We start from the raw sequence: 24,820 nt of genomic DNA on the forward strand, positions 1-24,820 counted from the left end.
AGGTACAATAAAATGTTATAGAATCTAAGTGGTGGGTAGATAGGTATCCACTATAAAATTCTTTTGGCTGCTCTGTATGTTTGAAATTGTTCACAATAAAATGGGCAGGGGAGTGGTAGGGAAAAACTGCGGAGAGTCTGAGTACGTCTTTTCCATCCAGTGTTCAAGTTCAATTTATCTTTTTACTATATGATATATAAACATCACTAAATAATAATGCTAACCTAACAGATTAAATACCTAGTCCAGCACACTGGCCAATAGTCTAAGAGCAAAGGCATTCTACCATAAAATTATCTCATTGGACTGTAAGAGATCTGCAAATAAAGACCATTCTATTAGCACACATGCAATCTGTTTCTATTCTATACCATCTTCTTCCTTGGAAAAGCAAAGTTGTAAGTAAGTTACTGAAATAAAAGAAAGTTTATAAGCAATTAAGAATACTACGAAGATATATATATTGGTTCAATCACTTTCACTGTTGCCTTAGTCTCCAGAGACAAAATATAGTAAAATTATTAAAATATAAATTACCAATATTTTCATTGGTTTCTCCATTCATTATTCCATTAAACTCTCTTCTTCCCGGACGAGTCACTCTAAATAGTAATGAGTAAGACTTCACCATATGGCTGTTACTAGGTTCAAATTCATTACTGGAAACTGCAAGGGATGGGAAATTTCCAGGTTTTGTTTGATTGAGGTCAGGATTCAAAGGCACCTGCTTTTTACCTGTAGGAACTTGCCTTATTGGACAACTTACATCCTGCAAAGGCAAAGATTATTAAATTACATTTATTTATGCATATAAAATTATAAAATTAAAATAAAACTTCTAATCACAGCTATGAGAACATGGTATAGAGGCCATGATTACCAAATGACATGCTAAAAGTTAAGTATAGTTCTGAAAATGGTGAAGTAAAACAAAAAAAATTGGAAAAACTGTATTCCAAATATTAAAACAAAATTTCCCCATTGTAATGAAGGTAACAATACAGCATATCCAATATTTAGCTTGAGAGTCACCTGAAATAGTTTAAAATTAGAAACATGGAATTAAAATCATGTTTTAGGGCCTCCCCGGTCATGCAGCAGGTTGAACGCAGCGCTGTGAAGCTGTCCACAGCCTCTGCAGCGCCGGTTCGATTCCCGGCCGGCTGGGGAGAAACCCAGATGGCACAGCAGACCTCTCCTGCCTTTCCCGCTGCTCCCCTCAGCAGTGTCTTTGGTCCGTCTGCCTGTTCTGCTCCCAGCTCGGTCTCTGGTGAACCCTCCTGCACATCTGGCCTGCACCCCAGTTCTTGCATAAACAAATGAATCTTCAAATAAAATAAAATCATGTTTTAGATGTTAAGCCCATGTAAATTCATCTTTTCCCATATATATTTTCAACAGAATAACTGTAGGACCATCAGAAAGAAAAAAGATTATAACCCCAATGTCAATAAATATTATGAAATAGTAAATCCATGTATTTGAATGTTACTTAATATTTGCCTTATGAGCAATGTTCTGTAATTATAAAGCTAGTTATGCTCAAACAGCACAGGAGAAAAAAATGGAAGATGAAGAAGACCTTTATAACAAGAAAATATAGTACCTATTTTACAGTAACTTCTTTTTAAATATAAATATTTATGGGTCTTACAAAAATTCTGTACAAAAGAATAAAAAATGAGAAATACAAGTCTCCCTTGTAATTCTTACATTTTGGAGGTAACAGTATTAATGGTAGGCTGCATATATCTTTAAGACAATGTTTATGTCTATTAATTTTTGAAACACAGAAGGATTATACTATACTTACAGGCACATTCTTGCCTAAATAACAATGTGTCTTAAAGAAACTTCATCTCATTATGTGATACTATAGATTGCAGTTGGGTGAAAATGGGGAGTGATATTCCTAACTTCAAATTTTTAACATATGCTACTGTTTCCTATTACCTCAGTCCTCTCCATACCAGTGCTCTAGCACAATTTTTAAGTCCTGTGTCACCTTATTATGATTTGAGGAAAACAGCAGCAGTAAGAATCTCTATACAGGTCATACTGACTAGTTTTTTAAAAACCATTTTATTTATTTGAAATGTTTATTTTTGTGTAGAAGAACTGGAGTATAGGCCAGAGGTGTGGGGGTTGAGCAGAATCATCACAGACAGAGTGGGGAGCAGAACAGGCAGATCTACTGAAATACAATGCTAAGAGGAGCAGCGGGAGAGACAGGAGAGGTCTGCTGTGCCATACATGGGTTAGCTCCCTGGCCGGGATCGAACTCAGGCTTTAGCAGTGATAGTGCTGAGACTTAACCCCCTAGGCCACAAGGGAGGCCCCCTACTGACTTAAAATGCCCAAGGACATAAAGTTACTAAAGATTTATCTACTGGCTTTGATGGGTTGCCCTCTAAATTTAAACATCATAACACTTGTTTCTGTGGTGAAATGATTTCATATTATAAATAAAAATTTAAGTAGTAAGTTAGTGGCTGATAATGGTGACAACAGTATTTCTTTGCCTGCAATAGTAGTATTGTAACATAATCATTTTGGGAGAATCTCTCCTAGCCCTTATTTAAAATTTCAAAGGATACAAATAGCTAAGAAATAAGTGGAGATTGAACTGGTAAAGAATCAATTAAATTTATATGTTAAAATGCTAAAAGATATCTTCCTTCTTTGATTATCGTTCCAATTTTAGTATATGTGCTGCCGAAGCGAGCACTTCCTCCTTTGATTATCAAACTACTATAGGAGGAAGTTTTATATAGAAGACCTGGGAAGTTGTCAAAAGAGGTTCATCAGCAGTTTTACAATTCAGTATATTAAAAGCATACAAGATTTGAAAATACAATATTTATACACGAACATGTTCAATTAAGAATATTATTGCATTTAATCTATCAGTATCATTTTACATGTTACCTTTCTTTTTTTGTGGCAGACTTTGACAAGCAGGACTTCCAGCGTAACAGAATTTTGTTCATTTTCTGAGTTTTGTGATGGCTTATCTAAATAGAAAAATAAAAAAATGAAGACCTCTCAGAACTTTACTCCTTCTTTTTTCCCCCAAATCATTTCCAAATTTGCTGCAAACACTTTAAAAGCATGTATCTAAAATAATTTAAACAGGGCCTCCCTGGTGGCGCAAGGGGTTAAGACGCAACCTATGAAGCAATCCGCAGCCACTGCTGCATGAGTTCGATCCCCAGCCAGGGAGCAACCCACATGGCTCAGCAAACTTCCCTTGTCTCGCCCACTGCTCCCCTCAGCAGTGTATTTCGGACTGCCTATTCTGTTCCCCACTCTTGTCTCTGGTGAATCCTCTCATCCCCCACACCTCTGGCCTGTACCCCAGTTCTTGTATGCATAAATAAATCTTTTTAAAATAATAGGGCCTCCCTAGTGGAGAGGTGGTTGAGTGCAGCGCAGTGAAGCTGTCCGCAGCCTCTGCAGTGCTGGTTTGATTCCCACTGGCCACGGAGATACTCACATGGCAAGGCAGACCTCTCCAGTCTTGCCCACTGCTCCCCTCAGCAGTGTATTTCAGTCAGTCTGCCTGTTCTGTTCCCCGCTCTGTCTTGGGTGAATCCTCTCACCCTCCCGCACATCTGGCCTATACCCCGGTTCTTATATAAAAATAAATCTTAAAAAAATAAAAATAAAATAAAAAAATAATAAAATAATTTAAACAACCCTTTCACTAAACAACAACTAACTTCCTATACACTGTTGTTTCTTTTGGTTCAAATAAAGATTTAACATTTATGATAAAAAGAATGTAACAATCTAAGTCAAAAGTATTTCTGATATATAAAGCTTCCTGATGGAAAGCACAAATGATACAGTTCAGATGAGACACACAGGAGATAAACACCTTTAATTTTTTCCTTCTTCCAAAATCTATTAGAATAAACACTTACATTTAGGCTATATTACTATACTTATACATGTTTCATTTTGAATGTAAGGGTGTTAAACCAAAAGGTTAGATTCCTTTGTGATCAAAGAGATATAAAAATGGCTTTCATAAAATAATAAACATTATACAAGTTAAACATTACCATTTCATAAGAAAGATACCTATTTTTTTTTACGTTTTTCCTAGAACTTCTCTGAAGTCTAAATGGGCTAGCAAAAAGCAAGACATTATTATTACCTAGGGAAGTCTCCTGTTTTACAAAGTTTAAGGATTTAATTTTGAAATAGCAGTTCTCTTTGTCAACTAACAAAGTCTTTTGGCAAATTAAGGTCCCAGAGTACTTCTTTATAATTTGTCTTTAATCCTAAAGGTGTCAATAGTTCCTAACTTTAAATATCTAATCATGTATTCATTAAGTTTCAATAATATATAGAACTACTCTAATAGATGAATTTGTAACATACAAAGAAATAATTTCTTTTCCTGAGATTTTGGAGACCTTTTTTGTCATTGAAAGCATTCTTATGCAGAGTGTGTGCACAAAAAAAAAAATCTGAATCAATTTCTTTGGAAGATGTAACCAGGATAAAAACATTTTATACAGCAACAAATAATCTAATGTCTAAAATGCAGTAATAAAAATACTCTATGAAAAACAATCACAATGAAAATATTACCCTAAGAATCTTCATGTATTCATCCTAAACAGTTTCAGTAGTAGTTGCTACAAAAGCCTTCATTTAAAAACAAAAGAAAACAAAAAAAAAAAAAAAAAACTCTAGATTTCAGAAATCTGGATGGTTGTCTACCATGGCTTCTTAAAATATTATTTCATAAACAAACAAACAAAAAAACCACTGAATAGAAAAGTGAAGCAATTTATCTGCTCTTTCCAACTTGCATTAATTTCAAAGTTACAATAGGAAATTATTTTCTGGAAACAGATGCATCAACAGAGTTTACATTCTCCTTTATTAACATGAAGAAAAAATTAAAAAAAAAAATTTAAAAATGTTTTGAATTTCCAGTATTTTGTTATGTAAACAGGAAAAAGTTTAATTGGACAACTTTACAAATAGCTTCAACTTATTATTTCAATATTAATTCAGTTCACTGATATCAATTATAATATGTATGTGCTTTATACATGTTCTGGGAAAAAAGGACTAACAAACCCATTAGATCAAATAATAAGATTCTAAAGTATTAGAGTTCAAATACTTTAGAAGTACCATAGAAAACATGATAAATGATTAGCAATAAGGACACTGCAAGATGATTATAAATGTTTAGGAGGAAAAAAAATGAAAATGCTACTTGGGTTTATTCCTAGTAAGAAATGGACAAATTTTAAGGCAAAAGTAGAAGCTACATTGGCTGCTAGTAGAGATTAAGATCAAATTTCTTACATAAAAAACCTGACTAATTATCGAACACTTCTTACATAACCATTTATTAGTATACATTTCTTTCCAAACAATATAAAGGATGACCAACTTGACATGTTTCTTATAAAGGTTTTATTCCATTTCACGATAATCAAAGGAAAAACACAAATTTAAAATGGACAAGCTACAGTCATTTTATCCATTTCTGAAACCAACTGTGACTTTGTCCAGCAATCTTTGACCTCTTCTAATAGAGCAACACTTAAGATTATATAATTTTCCTTATATCTAATATATTGATATATTCTATTACTAGCAGCTGTTGTCTCAGTTGTCCATTTTTTAACATTTGATGCAATAACATCAACTCTAAATGTTTATGCAGACAGGTTATACTCAAGGAGTAGAACTTCTCCCAGTTTCTAAGGCAATTAACTAAAATTTTTATCATCAGTCTTTATAATTTAAAGCTCAAAAAATATTGGAATAATGGCAAAATCTAATAAATTTAATTTTATAAAAAATTTCCCCCAGATTTATTTATTTATGCACACAATAACTGGAGTATAGACCAGAGGTGTGATGGATGAGAGAATACACCAGAGACAGAGTAGGGAGCAGAACAGGCCAAACTACCGAAATAACACTGCTGAGGGGAGCGGCAGGCGAGTCAGGAGGGGTCTGCTGCGCCATGTGGGTTAACTCCCTGGCTAGGGATTGAACTCATGCTGCAGTGGCTGGTTAACAGCTTGATAGTGCTGAGACTAACCCCTGAGCTACCAGGGAGGCCCCAAGGTTTTTGACTTTTTTAATATCAACAGTGAGAGATAAGAGGTAGAATTTTATCTATTTAGATACGATCCAGATGAACCTTCAAGAATGTCCATATAGCTTTGACTAATGTAACACTTTCTATTTATTTATTTATTTTAAGATTTATTTGTTTATTTATACAAGCACTGGGTACAGTAAGAAGCACAGGAGGGTGAGAGAATTCACCAGAGCCAGAGCGGGGAACAGAACAGGCAGACTGACAAAATACATTGCTGAGGGGAGCAGCGAGTGGGGCAGGAGAGGTCTGTTGCGCCATGTGGGACCCTCGCCGGTGGCCAGGGATAGAACTGGCGCTGCAGAGGCTGCAGGCAGCTCCCCAGCCCAGCGCTCAACTGCTGCGCCACCAGGGTAGGCCCCTTTTAATTTTTTTAAGATTTATTTTATTTATACAAGAACTGGGGTAAAAGCCATATGCGTGGGAAGGTAAGAGGATTCACCAGAGACAGAGAGGGGAACAGAACAGGCAGACCAACCAAAATACACTGCTGAGGGGAGCAGAGGGCGAGACAGAAGAGGTCTGCTTCGCCATGTGGGCATCTCTGAGGCCGCTGGGGAACAAACTGGCACTGCAGAGGCTGTGGACAGCTTCACAGCGGTGCACTCAACTGCCTGAGCCATTAGGGAGGCCCTAATGTAACACTTTTTTTTTTTTTTTTTAAAATAGAGGCATGCTTATTTATTTATTTATTTGTTTGTTTGTTTTTGTTTATACATGCACTGGGTATAGTCAGAAGCACGGGAGGGTGGGAGAATTCACCAGAGCCAGAACGGGGAGCAGAGCAGGCAGAAGGACCGAAGTACACTGCTGAGGGGAGCAGCGGGCGGCAGGAGAGGTCTGCGCGCCATGTGGGACCCTCCTCCGGTGGCCGGGGAGCAGCCGGGGATCGAACCGGCGCTGCAGAGGCCGCGGGCAGCTTCGCAACCCAGCGCTCAACCGCTGCGCCACCGGAGAGGCCCCCCTAATGTAACACTTTTAAGACCTACTGAAAACTTAAATGGATAAGGAAAGCATATGAAAACCAGGTTATGAACAAGATTAAAGCAGAACTTCTTAAAATATTTTCTTCAGAAAATCCACCTCTAAATTATCTTGGGTGTTTTATTTAAAATGCAGACTTCTAGGGTCTCCCCGGTGGTCACGGGTTAAGTCTCAGCACTATAAAGCTATTGGCATCTGGGCCTCCCTGGTGGCGCAGCGGTTGAGCGCTGGGTTGCAAAGCTGCCAGCAGCCCCTGCAGCGCCGGTTCGATCCCCGGCCGCCGCCGCCGGGTGAGGGTCCCACATGGTGCACAGACCTCTCCTGCCGCCTGCTTCTCCCCTCAGCAGTGTACTTCTTGCTCTGCCCTCCCCTCTGCCCTGGTGAATTCTCTCACCCTCCCGCGCTTCTGACTGTACCCAGTGCTTGTATAAAAAAAAAAAAAAAAAAAAAAAAAAAGCTATTGGCATCCACTGCAGCACAAGTTTGATCCCCAGCCAGGGAGGTGACCTACATGGCACAGCAGACCTCTCCTGTCCACTGCTCCCCTCAGCAGTGTATTTCAGTCAATCCACCTGTGCTACTTCCCACTCTGTCTCTGGTGAATCCCCTCACTACCAAGTACCTCTGGCCTACACTCCAGCTCTTGTATGCAAAAATTAATGAATCTTTAAAAAAACATGCAGACTCCTAAATTCCACCAAAACCCTAAACTGTAGAATCCAAAAATATGTATTTAAACTGGTAATTTGTTTCTATGCACACTAAAATTTAAGAAACACTACAGCTGACCCTTGAACAACACAGGTTTGAACTGTGTGGGTCTAGTCACTGATGTAAACTTATCATATCAATAAATACAGTACTGTAAATATAGTCTCTCTTCCTTATGATTTTTAAAATAATTTTCTCTACCTTACTTCACTTAAAAAAGTGTACACACACACACACACACACATATACATAAAATACATACACAACATATATGTTAATGAGCTGTTTGTTTGTTAACAGTAAGGCCTTCCAGTTAAGAGCAGGCTATTAACAATTAAGGTCTGGGGGAGCAAAAACTTATATTGCAATTCAGTGTCCCCTACCCTGCACATTATTCAAGGGTGCAAGTAACATCAATATCTCCACATCCTATCAGTGACCAAAGTAGTAACTGACGTTAAAGAGAAGTTAAATTAAGAGCAATGTCTTTTCCATAATTTTATAAACTCCCTTCCCACAAAGAAAACTTTTTATATATTCACAAAGGTGTTTTGTTGTTAGAATGTCCATGTTTACTTTGAAGCACATACCATTTTTGTGGAAGAAACCAGTAAACGTAAGCTGGAGATGAGCTGACAAGCTGAACAAAACAAATAAAAAAATGTTATTAGTTTAATGCTCTATAATAAATAGCCTAGACTTTAAAATTTAACATTGGTATCAAAGCTACTTCAGCTAATTTATAAATCTTTTTTCTTCATTCTTAACTGCTATACATGCTATATAGGCTCCATGCCTTCCCTACTGAGTATTAAATCCCAAATAATGTCTACGCATGTAATTAAATAACGAAAAACCACCACACACAGAAATAAAAAGTCAAGGAGTCAGAAAAGACCACTAAATAAAAGGCAAGATAATTTACTGTGCTTTAGTGTTTTAATCTATAAAATGGGCAGATTTCCCTTTTTACCCCTCAAAAGAAAATTTTCATAAGAGTAGCTGAATAAAATGCAAACACGTTTTAATAGTTTAAGGCAATGGAAATTCAATTTACTGAAATGATGCAGAACCATCACTTTCTATTGCTAAGTGAAACCCAATACAGATTTGTAATTTACTGTTTCAACAAGTCATTTTTCTTTTTAGTTTTAGAAGCAATGAAAAAAGGAAAAGGTAACAAACTACAGTGATCTCTGTTTTGAAAAATATCTACTAACAATGGAAAAACTATTAAGATGTATAAACAGAAACAGACTTTTGTAGTACCTTTAAACTACAAAAGAGAACAATCTATCTGTTGATCAGGAGTCATAACTTTGCAGAACATAGTTTCTGTTGTGGTATTTAAACAGACACCAGATGACAGAGGGCTCCATACAGCCAAAGATGGCAGGGAATGAGAGAAGTACTGATCTTTTACTTGAGAAATTTACGTAAAGAATGAGAAATTTAGCATAAAGAATGAAAGTAAACAGTAGTTAGTTAAAGGTCAGTAAAGAGTGTGCTTTTTAATGGTGATGATACAGGCAATTTTATAATCAGGAAAAGTTATATAAAGATATTGAGGCAACAGAGTTTTAGGAAGCAACTCATGATTGAAAAAGAGGTTTAGCCTTGTAACTTTGCCTGGACTCCTTTTTCTTAGAGAAGAGCTGAACAAGATATTTCAACAGAGATATGAGGATGCAATATACCTTCTCAGTGCAATAAGCCATGACACTGTTTACTAAGAAATACAGGGTGAGGGCAAAAGAGGCATTTTTAAAGCCTGTGCTAAGAATATGCTAGGCTATCACAAAACAGCAAGATGACTAGTAAAGAGTAGAAATGTAAGGGTCCAAGCAGAGTTAGAAGGCATAAATAAGAGGGAAAAAAAACCTAAGAATAACTATAAAAGTATCAGCAAAATGTATCCTGGGAGTCATGAAAACAGATAATTCATGTATATTACTCATTTTCTAAAATGAATCAGATACATTTTAAAAAGATTTGGAGTGGGGAAGGGGATGGAGGATGACTATAAAAGGAACATGAGGATATTTTTAAGATTTTTTATCTTGATGTAATGGTTATTACCTGACTGCATGCATTTGTCAAAACTCAGCATTACACACCAAAAGGAGTGACAGTGACTACACATAATTCATACCAAACAAGCAAACAAAAAACATTAAGAGGATCTAATGTGAAGTCACCCAAAGGAACTTTTCAAGATGATGGAAATGTTCTGCTTCTTTTTGTGGTTATGGCTATGCATATATATGTATTTGTCAAAACTCAAGCCATATACTTAAGGTGGGTATTTTTAATTAAACATTAAATTATACCCAAAGCTGATTTTTAAAAAATTTACCTACCATCTATGAAACGGTAGTATTTTCCTACAAAAATAGGAAAATTTACTAAAAGGGAATATTTTCCTATAAAAATAATTCCACAAATGTCACTGTACAAAGCAGAATTAGTTCAATTCTAGAACTTAACCAAGAAGAATATTCTACAATTTCTAGTCTTAGTGCTTCAGTTAAAGCTACATACCAAATGCTTGTTTATTTTCTTAAAACACCATTTTATAAGATTACTGCTTTCCCCCAATTTTCTGATGAGCCTCTCTCTCAGTGTCAAATCTTTTGCCTAAGTGCTGTCTATGGCTCTATTTCTTTGTATCTCCACTAAAGCCATATGTAAGAGAACATAGTACTAAAACAGAGTCAGAAAATCCAAGTTTGAAATCTGGCTCCAGTTACTAGCTATAACTGATAGCTATAAAAATGAAGAAATAAACTGTCAAGATTGTGAGGCTGGCACAAAAAAAGTATTCATCAAAGTAATCTCTCCCTCTCCTTCAAAGAACCCATCCCCAACCATCCCTGCATTTAACGATCATAGTTTCTGATTTTCCATTCTAAGCACTGGTATTTATCAGTTTTTTTTGGTCACTATTTTCCCCCACACACTCATTTTTTACAATCTCCTTATCAATTGATTATTCCTTGGCACCTATCAGTAGCTTACGGCAAGGCATTCAGTAAATGCTTCCCACAAATATAATGATGTCCTCTTAGGGTAATAAGATTTGAAAGGTCAGGAATCATGACCTATTACACTGTGGTACTTATGTTTTACATTGTTTTTATGGGGAATATAATTCTAAGGTCCAACTATGAAATGCCAGAAACATCTTGCATTGATTTACCCTGAAAATATTTTGTTAGTGTTACTCAAAATACAGCCTGCAAACTGAGATTCATTCGGGAAAACTGGTATCATTCCACAACAAGGTAAGATATTGAGAATTAAGACATTTGAAATTATACAGGAACTTAACAATGTATAACATCCCAGCAAGTGACCAATATATAAAGCATCAGTCTACAAAATACCACAAATTAAGAAAAATGTCTTTCACCACAAATAATTTGAGGTAGTTTTAAATGGTTTATTATACTTTAAATGAGAAAGTCAGCACATTCAGCCATCATTTTAACATTGTTTGAGAAAAGGAATTCCAAATTTAAAATTTTAATTAACCAACTTAAATAACCAGGGATGAGATTTCCTATGCACAATTCTACTCCTCCTCCCCTCCTAGAAATAAATACTGATATGTACCTAGAATAAACTTTAACAATGAGGTCAAGTTGATCTCCACAGCTGGCTCCATCTAGCGGAAAAGGTAGTTTTCCTTCCCTTCCTTATTTATCCTCTTCCCTCTCTTGTGCTTACTACAGCCACATCTTAATTGGTTAAGATGGATTGGAAGGGAAGGAAAAGAACCATATAGGGCTGGTTAGGCCTATTTGATTTTAGGCTACATAATATCTAGCTGAGCTATCAGGATAAGGTATGAAATAAGGATTTGGTTCATCTATGTAAGGTGTTCCCTATCCAGGTCTTCTGAGAAAGCAAGCACTAGTGCAATAGGAAACTAGATGGAGAACTTTTTGTAGCAAGAGTAGAAGCACAAACATCTGACAATGCTGAAGGAGTCTTTAGAATGAGACTAAGTAAATTTAACCTCATAAGGGACTAACATTTGGAAATGAGATTCAAGTAAGAAACTCTAATTTTAAGAACAGCCAGACCCCACACAGGGATCAACGTTTTTATGCTGAAGACAGACCAAGATTAGTACCCCTAAATTGCATACAATAATCTGACAGTAGCAGGTATAAGGTTTCACTTCCAGGGTCATGGCTGTCTTTCCTCATAACAGGACAAGATGAGTAACTTGACACCTCTAATGCTAGATGTTAGTTATCTAAGTTTTCTTATACATTTAATGATATGATGTACAATGCTGAAGAACTGGTGACGACATAAAGCTCATTATTCCGGAATTCAATACCTCAAAATAGAGGATTCAGACACAAGGACAGGAACATTTTGTAATAACAAAACAAAATTGAGAGAGAAAAAGGTCCATTACATAAAAATGAATCATTTTTCAGGAGTATTATAGACAAAGCATAATGGAATTATTATATAAGCAAAGATTAAAGAGGAAGGAACATCTTTAGAATTTGTCCTTAGATTTTAAGAATCAAATATGCTCAGTGATGACTGTTAAGGCACCTTCAGGAATGTAGTGTGTACACAAAGGTTTATTGCCCAAATTCTGAAGAAGAAAATTTGAAACTCAAATGTGAAAAAATTCTGATCTGAAAACAACTTCAAAATTTAGTCATAAACGGATTGTTAAAAAAATTAAGGGAGGTCCTCCCTGGTGGCACAAGGGTTAAGACACAACCTATGAAGCTAACTGCAGCCACTGCAGCACGAGTTTGATCCTCAGCCAGGGAGCTACCCACATGGTGCAGCAGACCTCTCGACTCACCCGCTGCTCCCCTCAGCAGTGTATTTCAGTTAGTCTGCCTGTTCTGTTTCCCACTTTATCTCTGGTGAATCTTCTCACCGCCCCCCCCACCCACCCTACCACACCTCTGGCCTATACTCCAGCTCTTGTATGCATTAAAAAAAAAAACCTTAGGGCCTCCCCGGTGGCGCAGCGGTTGAGAGCTGGCTTGTGAAGCTGCCCACAGCCTCTGCAGCGCCGGTTGGATCCCCGGCTGCTCCCCGGCCAGCGGAGGAGGGTTCCACATGGCGCGCAGACCTCTCCTGCCGCCCGCTGCTCCCCTCAGCAGTGTACTTCGGTCCCTCTGCCTGCTCTGCTCCCTGCTCTGGCTCTGGTGAATTCTCTCACCCTCCCGCGCTTCTGACTGTACCCAGTGCTTGTATAAATAAATAAATCTTTCGGGGGGGGGGGGGAACCTTAAAAAAAAAAAGGGAAGAGTAAAACATCAGATCTTATTAATGGTAGAAAAGATAAATAATTAAAGCAGCAATATGGCGTTTAAAAAATATGGTTTAATATAAAAAAGGAAAGGGTAGGGAAACACCTACTAATACAATACAGCTATTTAATTTATCGCTCTTTATAGGATAAAGAAAAACACTTAGTATAATGTCTGGGACGTAGTACACTATGAAAATGGGAATCCCAGGGGAAAAAAAAAGATGAAAACTGTTCTGTAACAGTTTCTGAAAACAGAAAGATATTTAGAAAAAGGAATGTTTAGAAAAGATTAGTAATACAAAATTTTAGATTGTTAATAACAGTAATAGCACTTTACCTCACCAACCCACCAAAAACAAGAAGCGTGAAAATATCTCTAGTATATATTCTAGTTAGGTAGCTTTTGAGAGGATATCCCCAGCACCAGAATGGAAGAAGATTAAGAGGAAGAGAGAAGACAATTCGCTCTCATCATCCCTGCGAATTACTTTTAGAAGCAACTTTAATTTGGAAATCTTTTCTTGCTACTTCTCTAGTCAGGAGCTAGACTTAATTACAGAACTGGCAGGATTAGTAACACAAAGACTCTTTAAAGTCTGCTAGGATGAAAAACTACATTACTTATCCTACTTTATTAAACAGGATAAATTATTGGAATTCATTCTAATAACCATGGTTTTTGTAAAAAACTAAAATAAATTAAAAAGCCCACAATAACTGGAGTGACAGAAACAAGAACTAGAGAAGACAGGATATAAGATGTTGTATCCAATATTCTAAAAGAAAATATCTTAAATATACATAATCATACCAAAAAAGGAGAAACATCAGTAGAAACCTAGGCACTAGCGGTGCAACTGCTATAAATTTCTGAAATTTGCTTATTGGTTTGAAGTCTTCAGAAGACACTCTTCAAGAAAAGAAACAATTTTCATAGATTATCACTGAGTTTTAAAGTTACAAAAGACAATTTTGGTCACTGTCATGCGTTGACTGATACAATTGAAAAAATTAAAACTATGAATGTCCCATGTTTTTCCTTTTTCAATCAGCTCCTTCTCCTCATGAATGTCCATCATTATGACCAGTAAGAGAACTATAGTTCTTTAGATCTTATAGATCTAAAGTATAAAACAAAGGATCCAGGAACATCAATTTCATTTTACAGAGATAAAACAGGAATTTAATTTGGTTTATAAATCACTACATTGTTATAAATAGGTCAGGTGTTTGACCTAGCTTTCGAGCTATAGTACTATGGATTTTTGTGTTTCTTGATAATGCTCTGGAAGTCTAGAGAACGAAGTACTTTTGTTGGGAGTGTAGACATTACAACTTTGAAGTGCTGGGGGAAAAAACCCCGCGTGAGTATCAATGGAAGACTCCCAAATCTTAGCCCTTTGACAGATCCAGGATCAAACTAAGCTAAGAGATCTCTATATCTGAGATGAACAGAAGAGCAATATATAATAGACAGGAATGAGATTACTTTTTTTGGGATACAATTTTAAGATTTTAACTTGAACTAACTGATGTCATGGAACAATAAAGATTTTGTTTGGTTTTGTAATAAGAGAATTTGAACACAGATTTTATAAACAAAGTCTTATAGTGCTGGCATTATATACTGATGGCTAGGGAATCTCACAATCCAATATGACAATTTTAGTAGAGCAAGAGGATTATACCTAATTTGAGATGAGAAATACACTGAAGTAATTAAATATAAACTTGGGGTAAACATAAAATAAAGCAATTTCCTAATTCATTCAAGTGATTCCAGGAGTAACACTAAAACATTCATAAAGCTCTTGAAAGCTTTATTAACTCACGGCTCCTAAAGATTGAAAAGGTGGTCTTTCAAAATTACAAGAAGGAATTCTATGAAAGACTCTAACACTCTGCAAATTGATTAACAACATCTCTGTTACAGTATTGGTCTAGCTGTTAAACACTCTGGGTCAAAAGGACCAAAAACACTAGGTGAATTATTATTCAGAGAGAAATGACCAGTATAGTCTATCTCCCACATAACAGACATTCTAAGGGAAGCTCCGTAGTTTTTATTGAAGTCAACTTCACAATGAGACAACAGGAGGGGTGAGCAGTGATGAAAATGAAACTTTTACGGGGAAGATGAAGAAAAGGGTCAAGTTTTCTTCTTGGTTTATTCTTCCTTCTCACATAAACTCTGAAAGTGGTTATTTTCAGGAGAAAAATAGGGAGGTCAAATCAAGCTGACTACAGCTTACATTTTAAGTAAAAAAAAGTCCCTGAGAATCCCAAGAGTTTTGTGCAGGGTAGGTGACCAGACAAGGATCGAGAATAGAAAGTCAAGGACAGAATAGTGTGCATATAGGAGAAATATTCTCAGTCCTATATTGCCTATGAGGTACTCCATGGGCAATAGTAGACTAGGTAAAGATTTGGTATCTTAGGGCCTCCCGGTGGCGCAGCGGTTGAGCGCTGGGTTGCGAAGCTGCCCGCAGCCTCTGCAGCGCTGGTTCGATCCCTGGCTGCTCCCGGGCCAGCGGAGGAGGGTCCCACGTGGTGCACAGACCTCTCCTGCCGCCCTCAGCAGTGTACTTCGGTCCTTCTGCCTGCTCTGCTCCCAGCTCTGGCTCTGGTGAATTCTCTCACCCTCCCGTGCTTCTGACTGTACCCAGTGCTTGTATAAATAAATAAACAAACAAATCTTTAAAAAAAAAAAAAACAAAACTTAAAAAAAAAAAAAAAGATTTGGTACCTTAGCTATCAGAATGGACTGTTGAAGTGTATTTACAAGCCAGGCATAAAAGACATGGAAATATAAATTACACTTCAATTCCATGGGATCTCAAGATATAAAATTTAAAATGTGATTTTATAATTAAAGTAAAACTAACCTTATTTAAGAGTCAAGCCTAAACTGCAAAGGTAACATATTTTGCTTATCACTAAAGCAAGGTACCATAAATGAAGCATCATTAAGCCACTACATATCCTATCTAAATTAGTAAAATGTGATTTTAACCTTAAAGATAAAAACACACTGCAACAATTTTTCAAATTTCATTTTTAAAAAGACTGGTATTTTCAATTCTGTATTCTCCCTAAAAGTAGTCAGTGAATGAACACATACCATCCAAGTTCTTTTCTTTTTAGAGCAGTATTAACTTACTTTAGTTTACATATCAAAGAATAAACGGAAGCCTATGTCTAAGAATGAACAGAGTGCCTAATGTAGACAGATATTAAGCCAATCAGAACTTTAGTTCTGGGTATCATAATGAAAACATACAGTAAGTAGATTCTATCTAAAGGATCAAGTTTCTGAAACTACTAGAATAAACATATTTGCCTAAAAGATGTAAAGGTGGAGAAAAAGAGACCCTTTCTCACAAGATTTGAAGATAATTGCTTAGAAGAGATGTGATGCTGTTGAGTATCTGGCACAGCACCTAACTCTGTATGTACATCATGAATGAGTCTCCACTCCTTAAATAAGGTAATATGATTAATACGAACTGCAAAAATTACAGGAACTGACTCAAAATCCAAGAAATTGGTAAGAGATGAATAAAAATGAAGACAAATGCCATAGAAAACAAGTGAGCCCCCATTATTGGAGGCATTCAAGAGGATGCTTAAGGATTCTCTCAGAGGTGCTACACAAAGTAATTCCTGATTTGTGTATGAGTCTGGACCAACTGACTTCCAAGATTCCTTCCGACTCCTTACAATATTGAGCAGCTCACTAGAGAAATGATCACTTTATTTTTTCCTCTTTCCTCAAGTATGTCACTTAATGTATACTGATAGGTTATCTTACCTATGAGATTCTTGCTCTCCTTTCATTTTCTCTACTTTTGATAACATATCATCAACTTTAAATGTTTTCCTGGAAGAAACAGATAAACAAAATAATCACTTCTCAACTGGGAAAAACAAACATTAAACTTTATTGTCACACTATTAGGCAAGCAGGAAATCTATTTTTGTGAAGATAATTATGGATGGTTAGCCCTAATAGTATATATTATTGAAATGTTGTAATACAGCATTCAAATCTTGAAGTCCCCACCTGAAACACTAACTTTTCCATGAAACATTTTGTAATTATTCCCAAACCAGAGTGATGTCTCCTCACCCATGGTACTTGCTAATATTTATTTTGACATTTAGTCTCCTACATGTGAAATTTGTGTAACTATTTCTCCTACTAGAGTATAAGCTCGTGAAGGGCAGAGATTGCTTTTCTTCAAGCAAAGTCACAAAGCATAGTGCCTTATACTTTGGTATTCCATCATCTGTTGGACTGGCTCAAACAAATGCAAATTTAGTATATTTTGGAATATGCATACTCTATTAAGTAACCTGACAAATATATACACTAGCAATATTACAGAGATACGCTATTGATATAAAACATATCTGAAGTTAATAAAATATCCTCAAAGATTATTAGCAATGCTGGAGTTAAATGATACATCGTAATGTACTTATTTCTCAAAAGCAACTACTACACCCAGCAACTAACAGAAAAATCTCAGTAGAAAAATGTTAATACAGGTATACTGCAGTAAAATACTGATAGGAAAAGCAGAACTGATATAATCTGTATTTCCAGTGAATAAATAGCTTTTATTCACAAAAGATCTCAAAAACAAATTAAAAATAACTTCTCTCTTTACCTTTAGAGTTACTGAAAACTTCAACATTACAAATTTTATCTAAGAGAGCAGAGTAAGAAGGACTTTATTTTAGGATGGTAAATAAACTTTCAATCTCCACAGATAAGAGAGAAGAAAGAAGAAAAATACATGATTCTTTTAGGTTAGTTACTAAGAACTTTTCTTGTCTAAATACTGAAATATGTTACTGAGGGTCGTAAAGTTGCCAGAAACTTTTAGTATGTTTATCTTTATGCAACGATTAAGAAGAAATCCTATCTGTAGGAAGGAAGAAAAGACTAAGTCACAAGATTCATCTCTTCCAACATTTAGGAGTTATACACAGAAGAAGTGCGTTAGGGGAATTGAATGTTAACAATCATTTGAAATCGGTTAAGATCCTAAGGGCAATCCAGCCTTCTTTAGGAAAAACTGTAAGAATTACACAAAAGTAGGGCCTCCCAGGTGGCGCAGGGGTTAAAGACAGCGCTCGCCAGCCACTGAAGCACAAGTTCGATCCCCAAGGCACAGCAGACTTCTCCTGTCTTGCCCGCTGCTCTCCTCAGCAGTGGATTTCAGTAGATCTGCCTTTTCTGCTCCCCACTTTCTCAGGTGAATCCTCTCACCCTACACCCCCCCCCCACCTCTGGTCTACACCCCAGTTCTTGTATGCATAAATAAATCTTAAAAAAAATATTTTCTTAAAAAAAAAATACATATATATAAAAGTAGTCCCTCCCAAAACAACATGCATTTGTTTCTTTAGAAAGTTACTGATACAATAGCTCAGATTTAACAAAGGATATAGTTATCAAAAGGTCACCAAAAAGGAGACTATTTTAAAAATCCAGGAAATTTTCTTGGAAGAATTCAGAAACAGCTTAGATGACACCTATTAAAATGGATTCAATAAAAGATGCCCTCCTTCCTCACCATTTTTCTATTGTGTCAATGAAGTGTTAGCCTGTAGAATTTGAGTATCTCCATGAAAACTAAAGTGTAAGACGAGTTTAATAGTACAACAAACCTTATGACTTAAAAGGGAATGATGTTCATTCCAACAACGGGTATTACTGTAATAGTAAATAAGGAGTTCTGAAAACATTTTGTGCAAAGGGACAGTACCAAAAGCAATTTATTAAAAAGCGTTCCTCAAACATTTTGAACGAAGATCATAATTCCTAGGCTAAATTCACTACCATCCAAGGTCACCAACTACTTTGAAGAGGACAGCAACTCAGTTCAAGACATAAGCTGTGGTATAATTTGCTAAAAATTAGTCTTAATAGCTTCTATAAGTCAGGCATGTAACAAGAATTAAGTGATTCCTAATGCATTTTTGTATGGAAACAAATTAAGAAGGATTTGTATGTTTCTTGGATAACAAATTGCTTCAAACTCCCCCAAAAGACAGTATTTTACCTGAAGGGCAATAAATTAAGAATGAGTTTTTATAATCAAGCTTTTTATATTGCCTCCACCTGTGAGCAGTCAACAGAAACATATTCCACAATAAGACAGTCAAATAGTCTAATAAATAACAGAAAAATGATGAACTTAGATTTTAAATATATTTTTATTCATTTATAAATTCAAATTTACTTTGAAATAAAGTAATGACTTTTAAATTAAAATCAGCCAGCAGCCTAGATGGTAACTCAACTGACCATCCATATTGAAAATGCTAAAGAAAAAAGTTAAGCACTATTCAATAAACTCTCCCAGTTTTTAAGACTAAATCAAGAGTCAGCAAACAATGCGCATTGGGCCAAATCTGGACTGTCTCGTTTTTGTATAGCTCATGAGCTAAGAATGGTTTTACTGATAAACAGTTGTAATTTGATGATAGAAGACACTAACTCTAAACCCCAAGTAAGCTAAATGTTATCTCCCCGGCAAAAATAAAAGAATCTCACACATCTTACTAGTACCTGTATCACAAAACATTGTACTCTATTACATTTTAAATTTCATCAATTAAAAAAATGTGTGGACAGTTGTTTTCTCTCTCTTTGCATAAATCAAATAATGGACAGGTAAATAGCTGGCAAATTTTATTGTTGCCTAATCCATCACCTCCTTAATTTAAACATTTGGCAAGTTCTACCTAGTAAATGCAATCTCTCTCAATTAGGCAAGATTACCAGAAAACAAATACTTTTAACATTTCAGTCCTTCAAAACACACCTACATATATAGCTACAAAACTAAAATGGTTTGCTATAGCAAACATGATGTCTACTTAGTAACCAAGAATCTCCAAAGGAGTTTAGTTTCAAAGTCTATTGAGAATAACTTGATGGCTGCACTGAGTCAAGACTCTAGCAATACCAAAAGCTTCACAGAAAACGTTCCCTCCCTTAAAGTTGTTCACTTGATATGCTCAGTAAATAGTCCTACATGTAGGATAAGAAACTGCCATTTTATCATTACATATGGTTAAATATTACAAGGCAAAAATAAGCTGTCCCACTAGATGAATTAAGACTTTTTGTCTTTTAAGGACATTCATCCTATTGACTTCCAAAGTATTTCCCCTTTACTAAGCTCTAAACTTAGATCTTAAATTAGGTGAAAATTTCAGAATTGATGATTACAGAAGGGAATTCTTTATTGTAACACATGTAAGAAATATTAAAAAATTAGCTTAAATTTACGTATCTACCATAATTCCCCTGCAGCCTCTTTAGTAAATTTACAAATCCTCAATTTCCATCAAACTTGAAAATAACCAGTAGCACGTGTAGGAACAAGTCAGTAAAATCACTTCATTCACTGCTCTACTATCAGAAGAAAATGGGTATAGACAGGAGCTTACAAAAATGATACCATTAAAAACAACACTGGAACCACTTTTTCACTTCAGTTTTGTATTTAATCTTTAACCTGAAATAGGATTGAAACAAAATTTTGACATGGTTTGATCAACTTGAAATAAGATTCATAAATTGTACCTTTTGATGTTTGTTCTGGAGTTTCGATGAGACATGTACGTAAGAGTTCTGTGCAAAAATATTGGCTATAAAAAAAGTCATAAAAAATAATTAAACAGATGAAATTCTAAGAAAAATACTATTGATGAATTATTTTGATTACTTACCGCAATAAGATTTCGAGTTCGAAGAAATCTATAGATCTGCGTTGGTTCTAGGTAACAGGAAACAAATCCAAACATTACCTACATTTGCTTATTACTGAAGGTGCCAAGCAAATACCAATAGTCTATATTTTCCAACACAGTCTATATTTTAACCACCATAAACCCATCACCTATTGTGGAAATCAAATATTAAATACTTACACCCAGAAAATTAGTATGCACCGTGAAATCAAAAGACATTGAATTCATGACATACGTTCACAACATTCATTTACATTTATTTAAATTTAAGGTTACAAGCCTGTTCTTAAATTTGGCATTTCTAAATAGCTATTTTTTAAACTAGTATGTATGCAGAACTGAAAATAAGTCGCTATTCATGTACTTTCGCTAATTTATACATGCTATTTATACACCAGCTTGCAAAAAGTAGCTAACTGAGGTAGCTGGATTTAGCAAAAGAATTGATTGCTGATGTCAAATAACAAAATGAATTTTCACTTTTTAATTGGCCTTTTTAAAAACTCTGTAATTCAGACAAAATTATTCCCTAGATGTTCTCATACAGATATGAAGTCAGTCAGTATTGAAAATCAGAGATAGAAATTAGTTAAAATTTTCAATGATTATTTCTAGTTACAGTTTAAGCTGCTATCAATTTTGCACAATGAAAATATTACCTCAATATGTAATTACCACCTCAATACATACTTTTTAAAGTAGTCAACAGTTTCAGTGTTCTAAACGCTGAATTTAGTTATAAAGATTATAAGCAGAAAATATTTTATATACAAACACCATAGTGCGCATTATAGCAGTAACCTATTAGTATCATGTCTTAAAATACAGTAGTGTAAAATGAGTTAAACATGACTATATTCATTAATACATTAAAGCATATAAACTTCTCAGAAACTAAGTTCCATATTAGGGAAGAGTAAGGTTGTTTTGTGACTTGATCTAGCTCTTAATGACAGTTCACTTCTCCGAGGTATACTCATCAGAACTGCCAAGCAGTTCAAAGTTTCTTGGCAGATTTGTCTTCTCCCAACATTCAGGTTTTTTTTTTTTTTTTAAATTTCCACTTAATCATCACTTAGTTTAGTTTTGGTTTCATATAAAATAAAGGGAACTATACATATATATATATATAAAATAAAAGGGGCAAAAACATGAGTTTATTGTTATCAGGGCGCTTCAATGCTCCTATATCCAATTTAAAACCGCTCCATATTTTTGACTGTGTATGAAGCAAAAGAAAGGGAATCTCTCTCAAACAAGTTCAATATTCGTTTCTACAAAAACTGAAATTCCTTGTATTAAATTTCAATTAGAATTTCATGAAGCACTAAGGAGAGCAAATGATAGAAGGGCATTAAACAATGTAATGCCTCTTTCCAAGCACAGCTGATACCATGCCCTTAACATATGCCACGGTAAAATTGTAAATAAAGACATTGGGTGTTAGAGTCGAGTTTATTCAAGTTTCTGGAGACATTTAGCAATTAAAGATCATCCAAATTATAATACCCACACAAAAGCAGAAAAGAAAACCACCGGGAGATAATATTCAACAGAGAACAGTTGCGACTACTTCTAGTCGTGATGTTTTTGGTAAATTCTATTGTTTGTTTCCAGACACCTTCCTCCCCCTTCCCAAATTAAGTCGTAGTTTTAGCCTAGAAATAGACCTGAAAAACAGATATTGACGTAGGACAAATGTTCCGGAATTAAGACAAGTGCAACGGGCAGAATATTGGGAGCGGCCCGAGATGCAAAACGCCTCAACGCGCCCGTCTCAGTCGCTGTGTCCCTGAAATGGGTGGATGGCTTTGAAAGGTGTGAGGCACCCAAAGGTGCCATGTTAACAGGCAGCACCGAGTGGGGCTGAGAGCATGTCAGACTAATGACAATTGGGTCGATTTTACCGCATTCCTCTCTCCACGGGTTAAATTCTGTTCCTTTTTCAAAACCTACCACCGAAACCCCGTACTTCAGATGGAGTACGAAAGGCATGAAAGAAAGCAAAACTAGTCTTCGGCTCTGACTGCATCCTCAGCCCAACTCCTCACCTAAAAGAAGCCTGCTCCGAACGTGGGGCCCCAAGCCTAACCTCTAGCGCCAATGTCCGGGAGTCCAGCACCTCACCGGGACCCCCGATTCCGGCGCCCGCAGAGGCCCCACACTTCGGGCCCCCCGGGCCGCAGCCCCCGGAGGCGCAGCAGCCCCCTCCCTCAATTCCTCCCTCCACTCCCAGATCAAGTCGACTCCCGGGGAGGCAGGGGGCCCGGCGCGAGCGTCCCGTCCCCCGACGCCCTCCAAGCTGCCGACACACTCACTCTCAAAGGCCTGGAGGAAAAGCTCGTGGTCAGCCTGGACGTGCTCCATTTTCGGCTTCTTCACCGGTAACACCGCCGCCCCCGCCGCGGCCGCCGCGGAGGAGGAGGAGGAGGCCGAGTAACTGCCGCCGCCTCCACAGCCCCCGCCGCCGGATTTGCCGCCCGCCGCCGTCGCCGCAGCCACCGCCGCCGAACCCCCGAAGCCGCCTCCCCCGGACCCCGCGCTGGGCCCCGAGCCGCCCCTCCCCACCGCCGTGCTTCTGAGGCGCCATCGCGGTTCCTGCCTCCTCCCCCGCCAGCTACCGCCGGGCGGCCCGGGAGAGTAGGCGCCTGCAATACCAACCGCTCGCCCCAGCAGGCTCCGGCGGACCGAGGGGGGAAGGAGGAGAGAGGGGAGGAGAGGGGAAGGGAAGGGAGGAGGAGAGGAGGGAAGGAGGGAGGAAAAAAAAGTGTCTCCTCCTGAGAGCCCCGGTTCGCTCCGGAGGCTGCTCACCCTACCCTGGCCTCGCTCCGCCCACTTCCCCCGCCCGGCGCTCTGATTGGCCGGCGGGTGCGCGCGCCGCCCGGCCGCCCAGCCCGTTGGCCCGCGGATTCCCCCGTCAGTCACGCGGAGGCGCTTCTCGCGGAGGCGCGGCTTGGTTGGCCCGTGCGCGCTGCCGATCGCGGGCCCGGCCGCCTCTTTGAACTGAATTCGCGGGAAAATTAGGGGTCGGAGCGGCCTTCCTGCTGGCCCCGGTGCATTGTGGGGAGAGAGGGACCCAGCGAGCGGCTTAGGGAGCCGTTTCTCGCCTTCCGAGCGTCGTCAGTCACCGCCCCCAGGGGGCTTCAGGACCCCTGAAGAGAGGCCTCTGAGGAGCTGGGGGCGAGGAGCCTGTTCAGAGCTCTGAGATCCATAACCGATCGTCGAGTCCCTAACTTCCCAGGGAGGGGCCTGCCTGGGGCTTGGTCGGGTCGCCTCTCTGCGGAGGGACTCCCCGAGGCGGCGCGGGTCCCCTGACCCCTCGTCTCCACGTGCTCCGAGCCACCCCGGGCTGAATCGCGCCCCGCAAAGCCCCGGCGAGGACGGGAGGGGGGGGCGGCCCAGGGGGAGCGGCTCCTGCTATCGCACGCGGCTGGGATCCACCACGGGGAGCGCTTTCTGTGTCACAGAAACGTCCTATAAAATGAAAAGTATTTTCTGTAGGTGCTTTGAGGCTTCAGGGTCGTTCCTGAGAGGTGGTGGCTTCTCAACGGGCTGGAAGCAAAACCTAGATATTTGATTCACCCCCGCCTCCCCCTCCCGACACCAGAGGGATAAAAGGGATGGTTTCTTGGAAGTTCGTACCTGTTGAGAACCTGTTTATTTTGCGCTCAAAAACTTAAGAGAAGTCGCTGCTTGGCGGGGTCTTGCTGAAAAGATTGGTTCATAGGCCCGATTAAGTTTTCTGGTACAGACTGGTTTGGAGTTGAGCTAATACACTTACAAAGATTTGAATTTCAGGTTCAACAAGATGATCTCTAAGCATGTTCTTGCCATTCAAATCCAGGATGTTCTTTCAATCCAATCCTGTGATCTTATATTAAAATGAAACATTACCTTCCAATACCCCAACC

General features: G+C 37.9%; 1 protein-coding gene across 1 annotated transcript in view; it reads right to left on the reverse strand.

Moving 5' to 3' along the window:
• The window catches only part of SUZ12 (SUZ12 polycomb repressive complex 2 subunit), a 44,585-nt gene extending 20,854 nt beyond the window's left edge, over window positions 1–23,731 (reverse strand). The window contains 8 exon segments of the mRNA XM_037491663.2: window positions 538–769; window positions 2,929–3,014; window positions 8,428–8,477; window positions 16,948–17,016; window positions 20,743–20,807; window positions 20,889–20,935; window positions 23,228–23,475; window positions 23,477–23,731. Coding sequence (XP_037347560.1) covers window positions 538–769; window positions 2,929–3,014; window positions 8,428–8,477; window positions 16,948–17,016; window positions 20,743–20,807; window positions 20,889–20,935; window positions 23,228–23,475; window positions 23,477–23,499 — 820 coding nt within the window. The 5' untranslated portion in view covers window positions 23,500–23,731.
• Between the last annotated feature and the right edge of the window lie 1,089 nt (window positions 23,732–24,820).

Source organism: Talpa occidentalis, unplaced genomic scaffold (assembly GCF_014898055.3).
Source record: "Talpa occidentalis isolate TD23 unplaced genomic scaffold, MPIMG_talOcc4v2.1 talOcc4.7, whole genome shotgun sequence".
Classification (NCBI taxonomy): domain Eukaryota; kingdom Metazoa; phylum Chordata; class Mammalia; order Eulipotyphla; family Talpidae; genus Talpa; species Talpa occidentalis.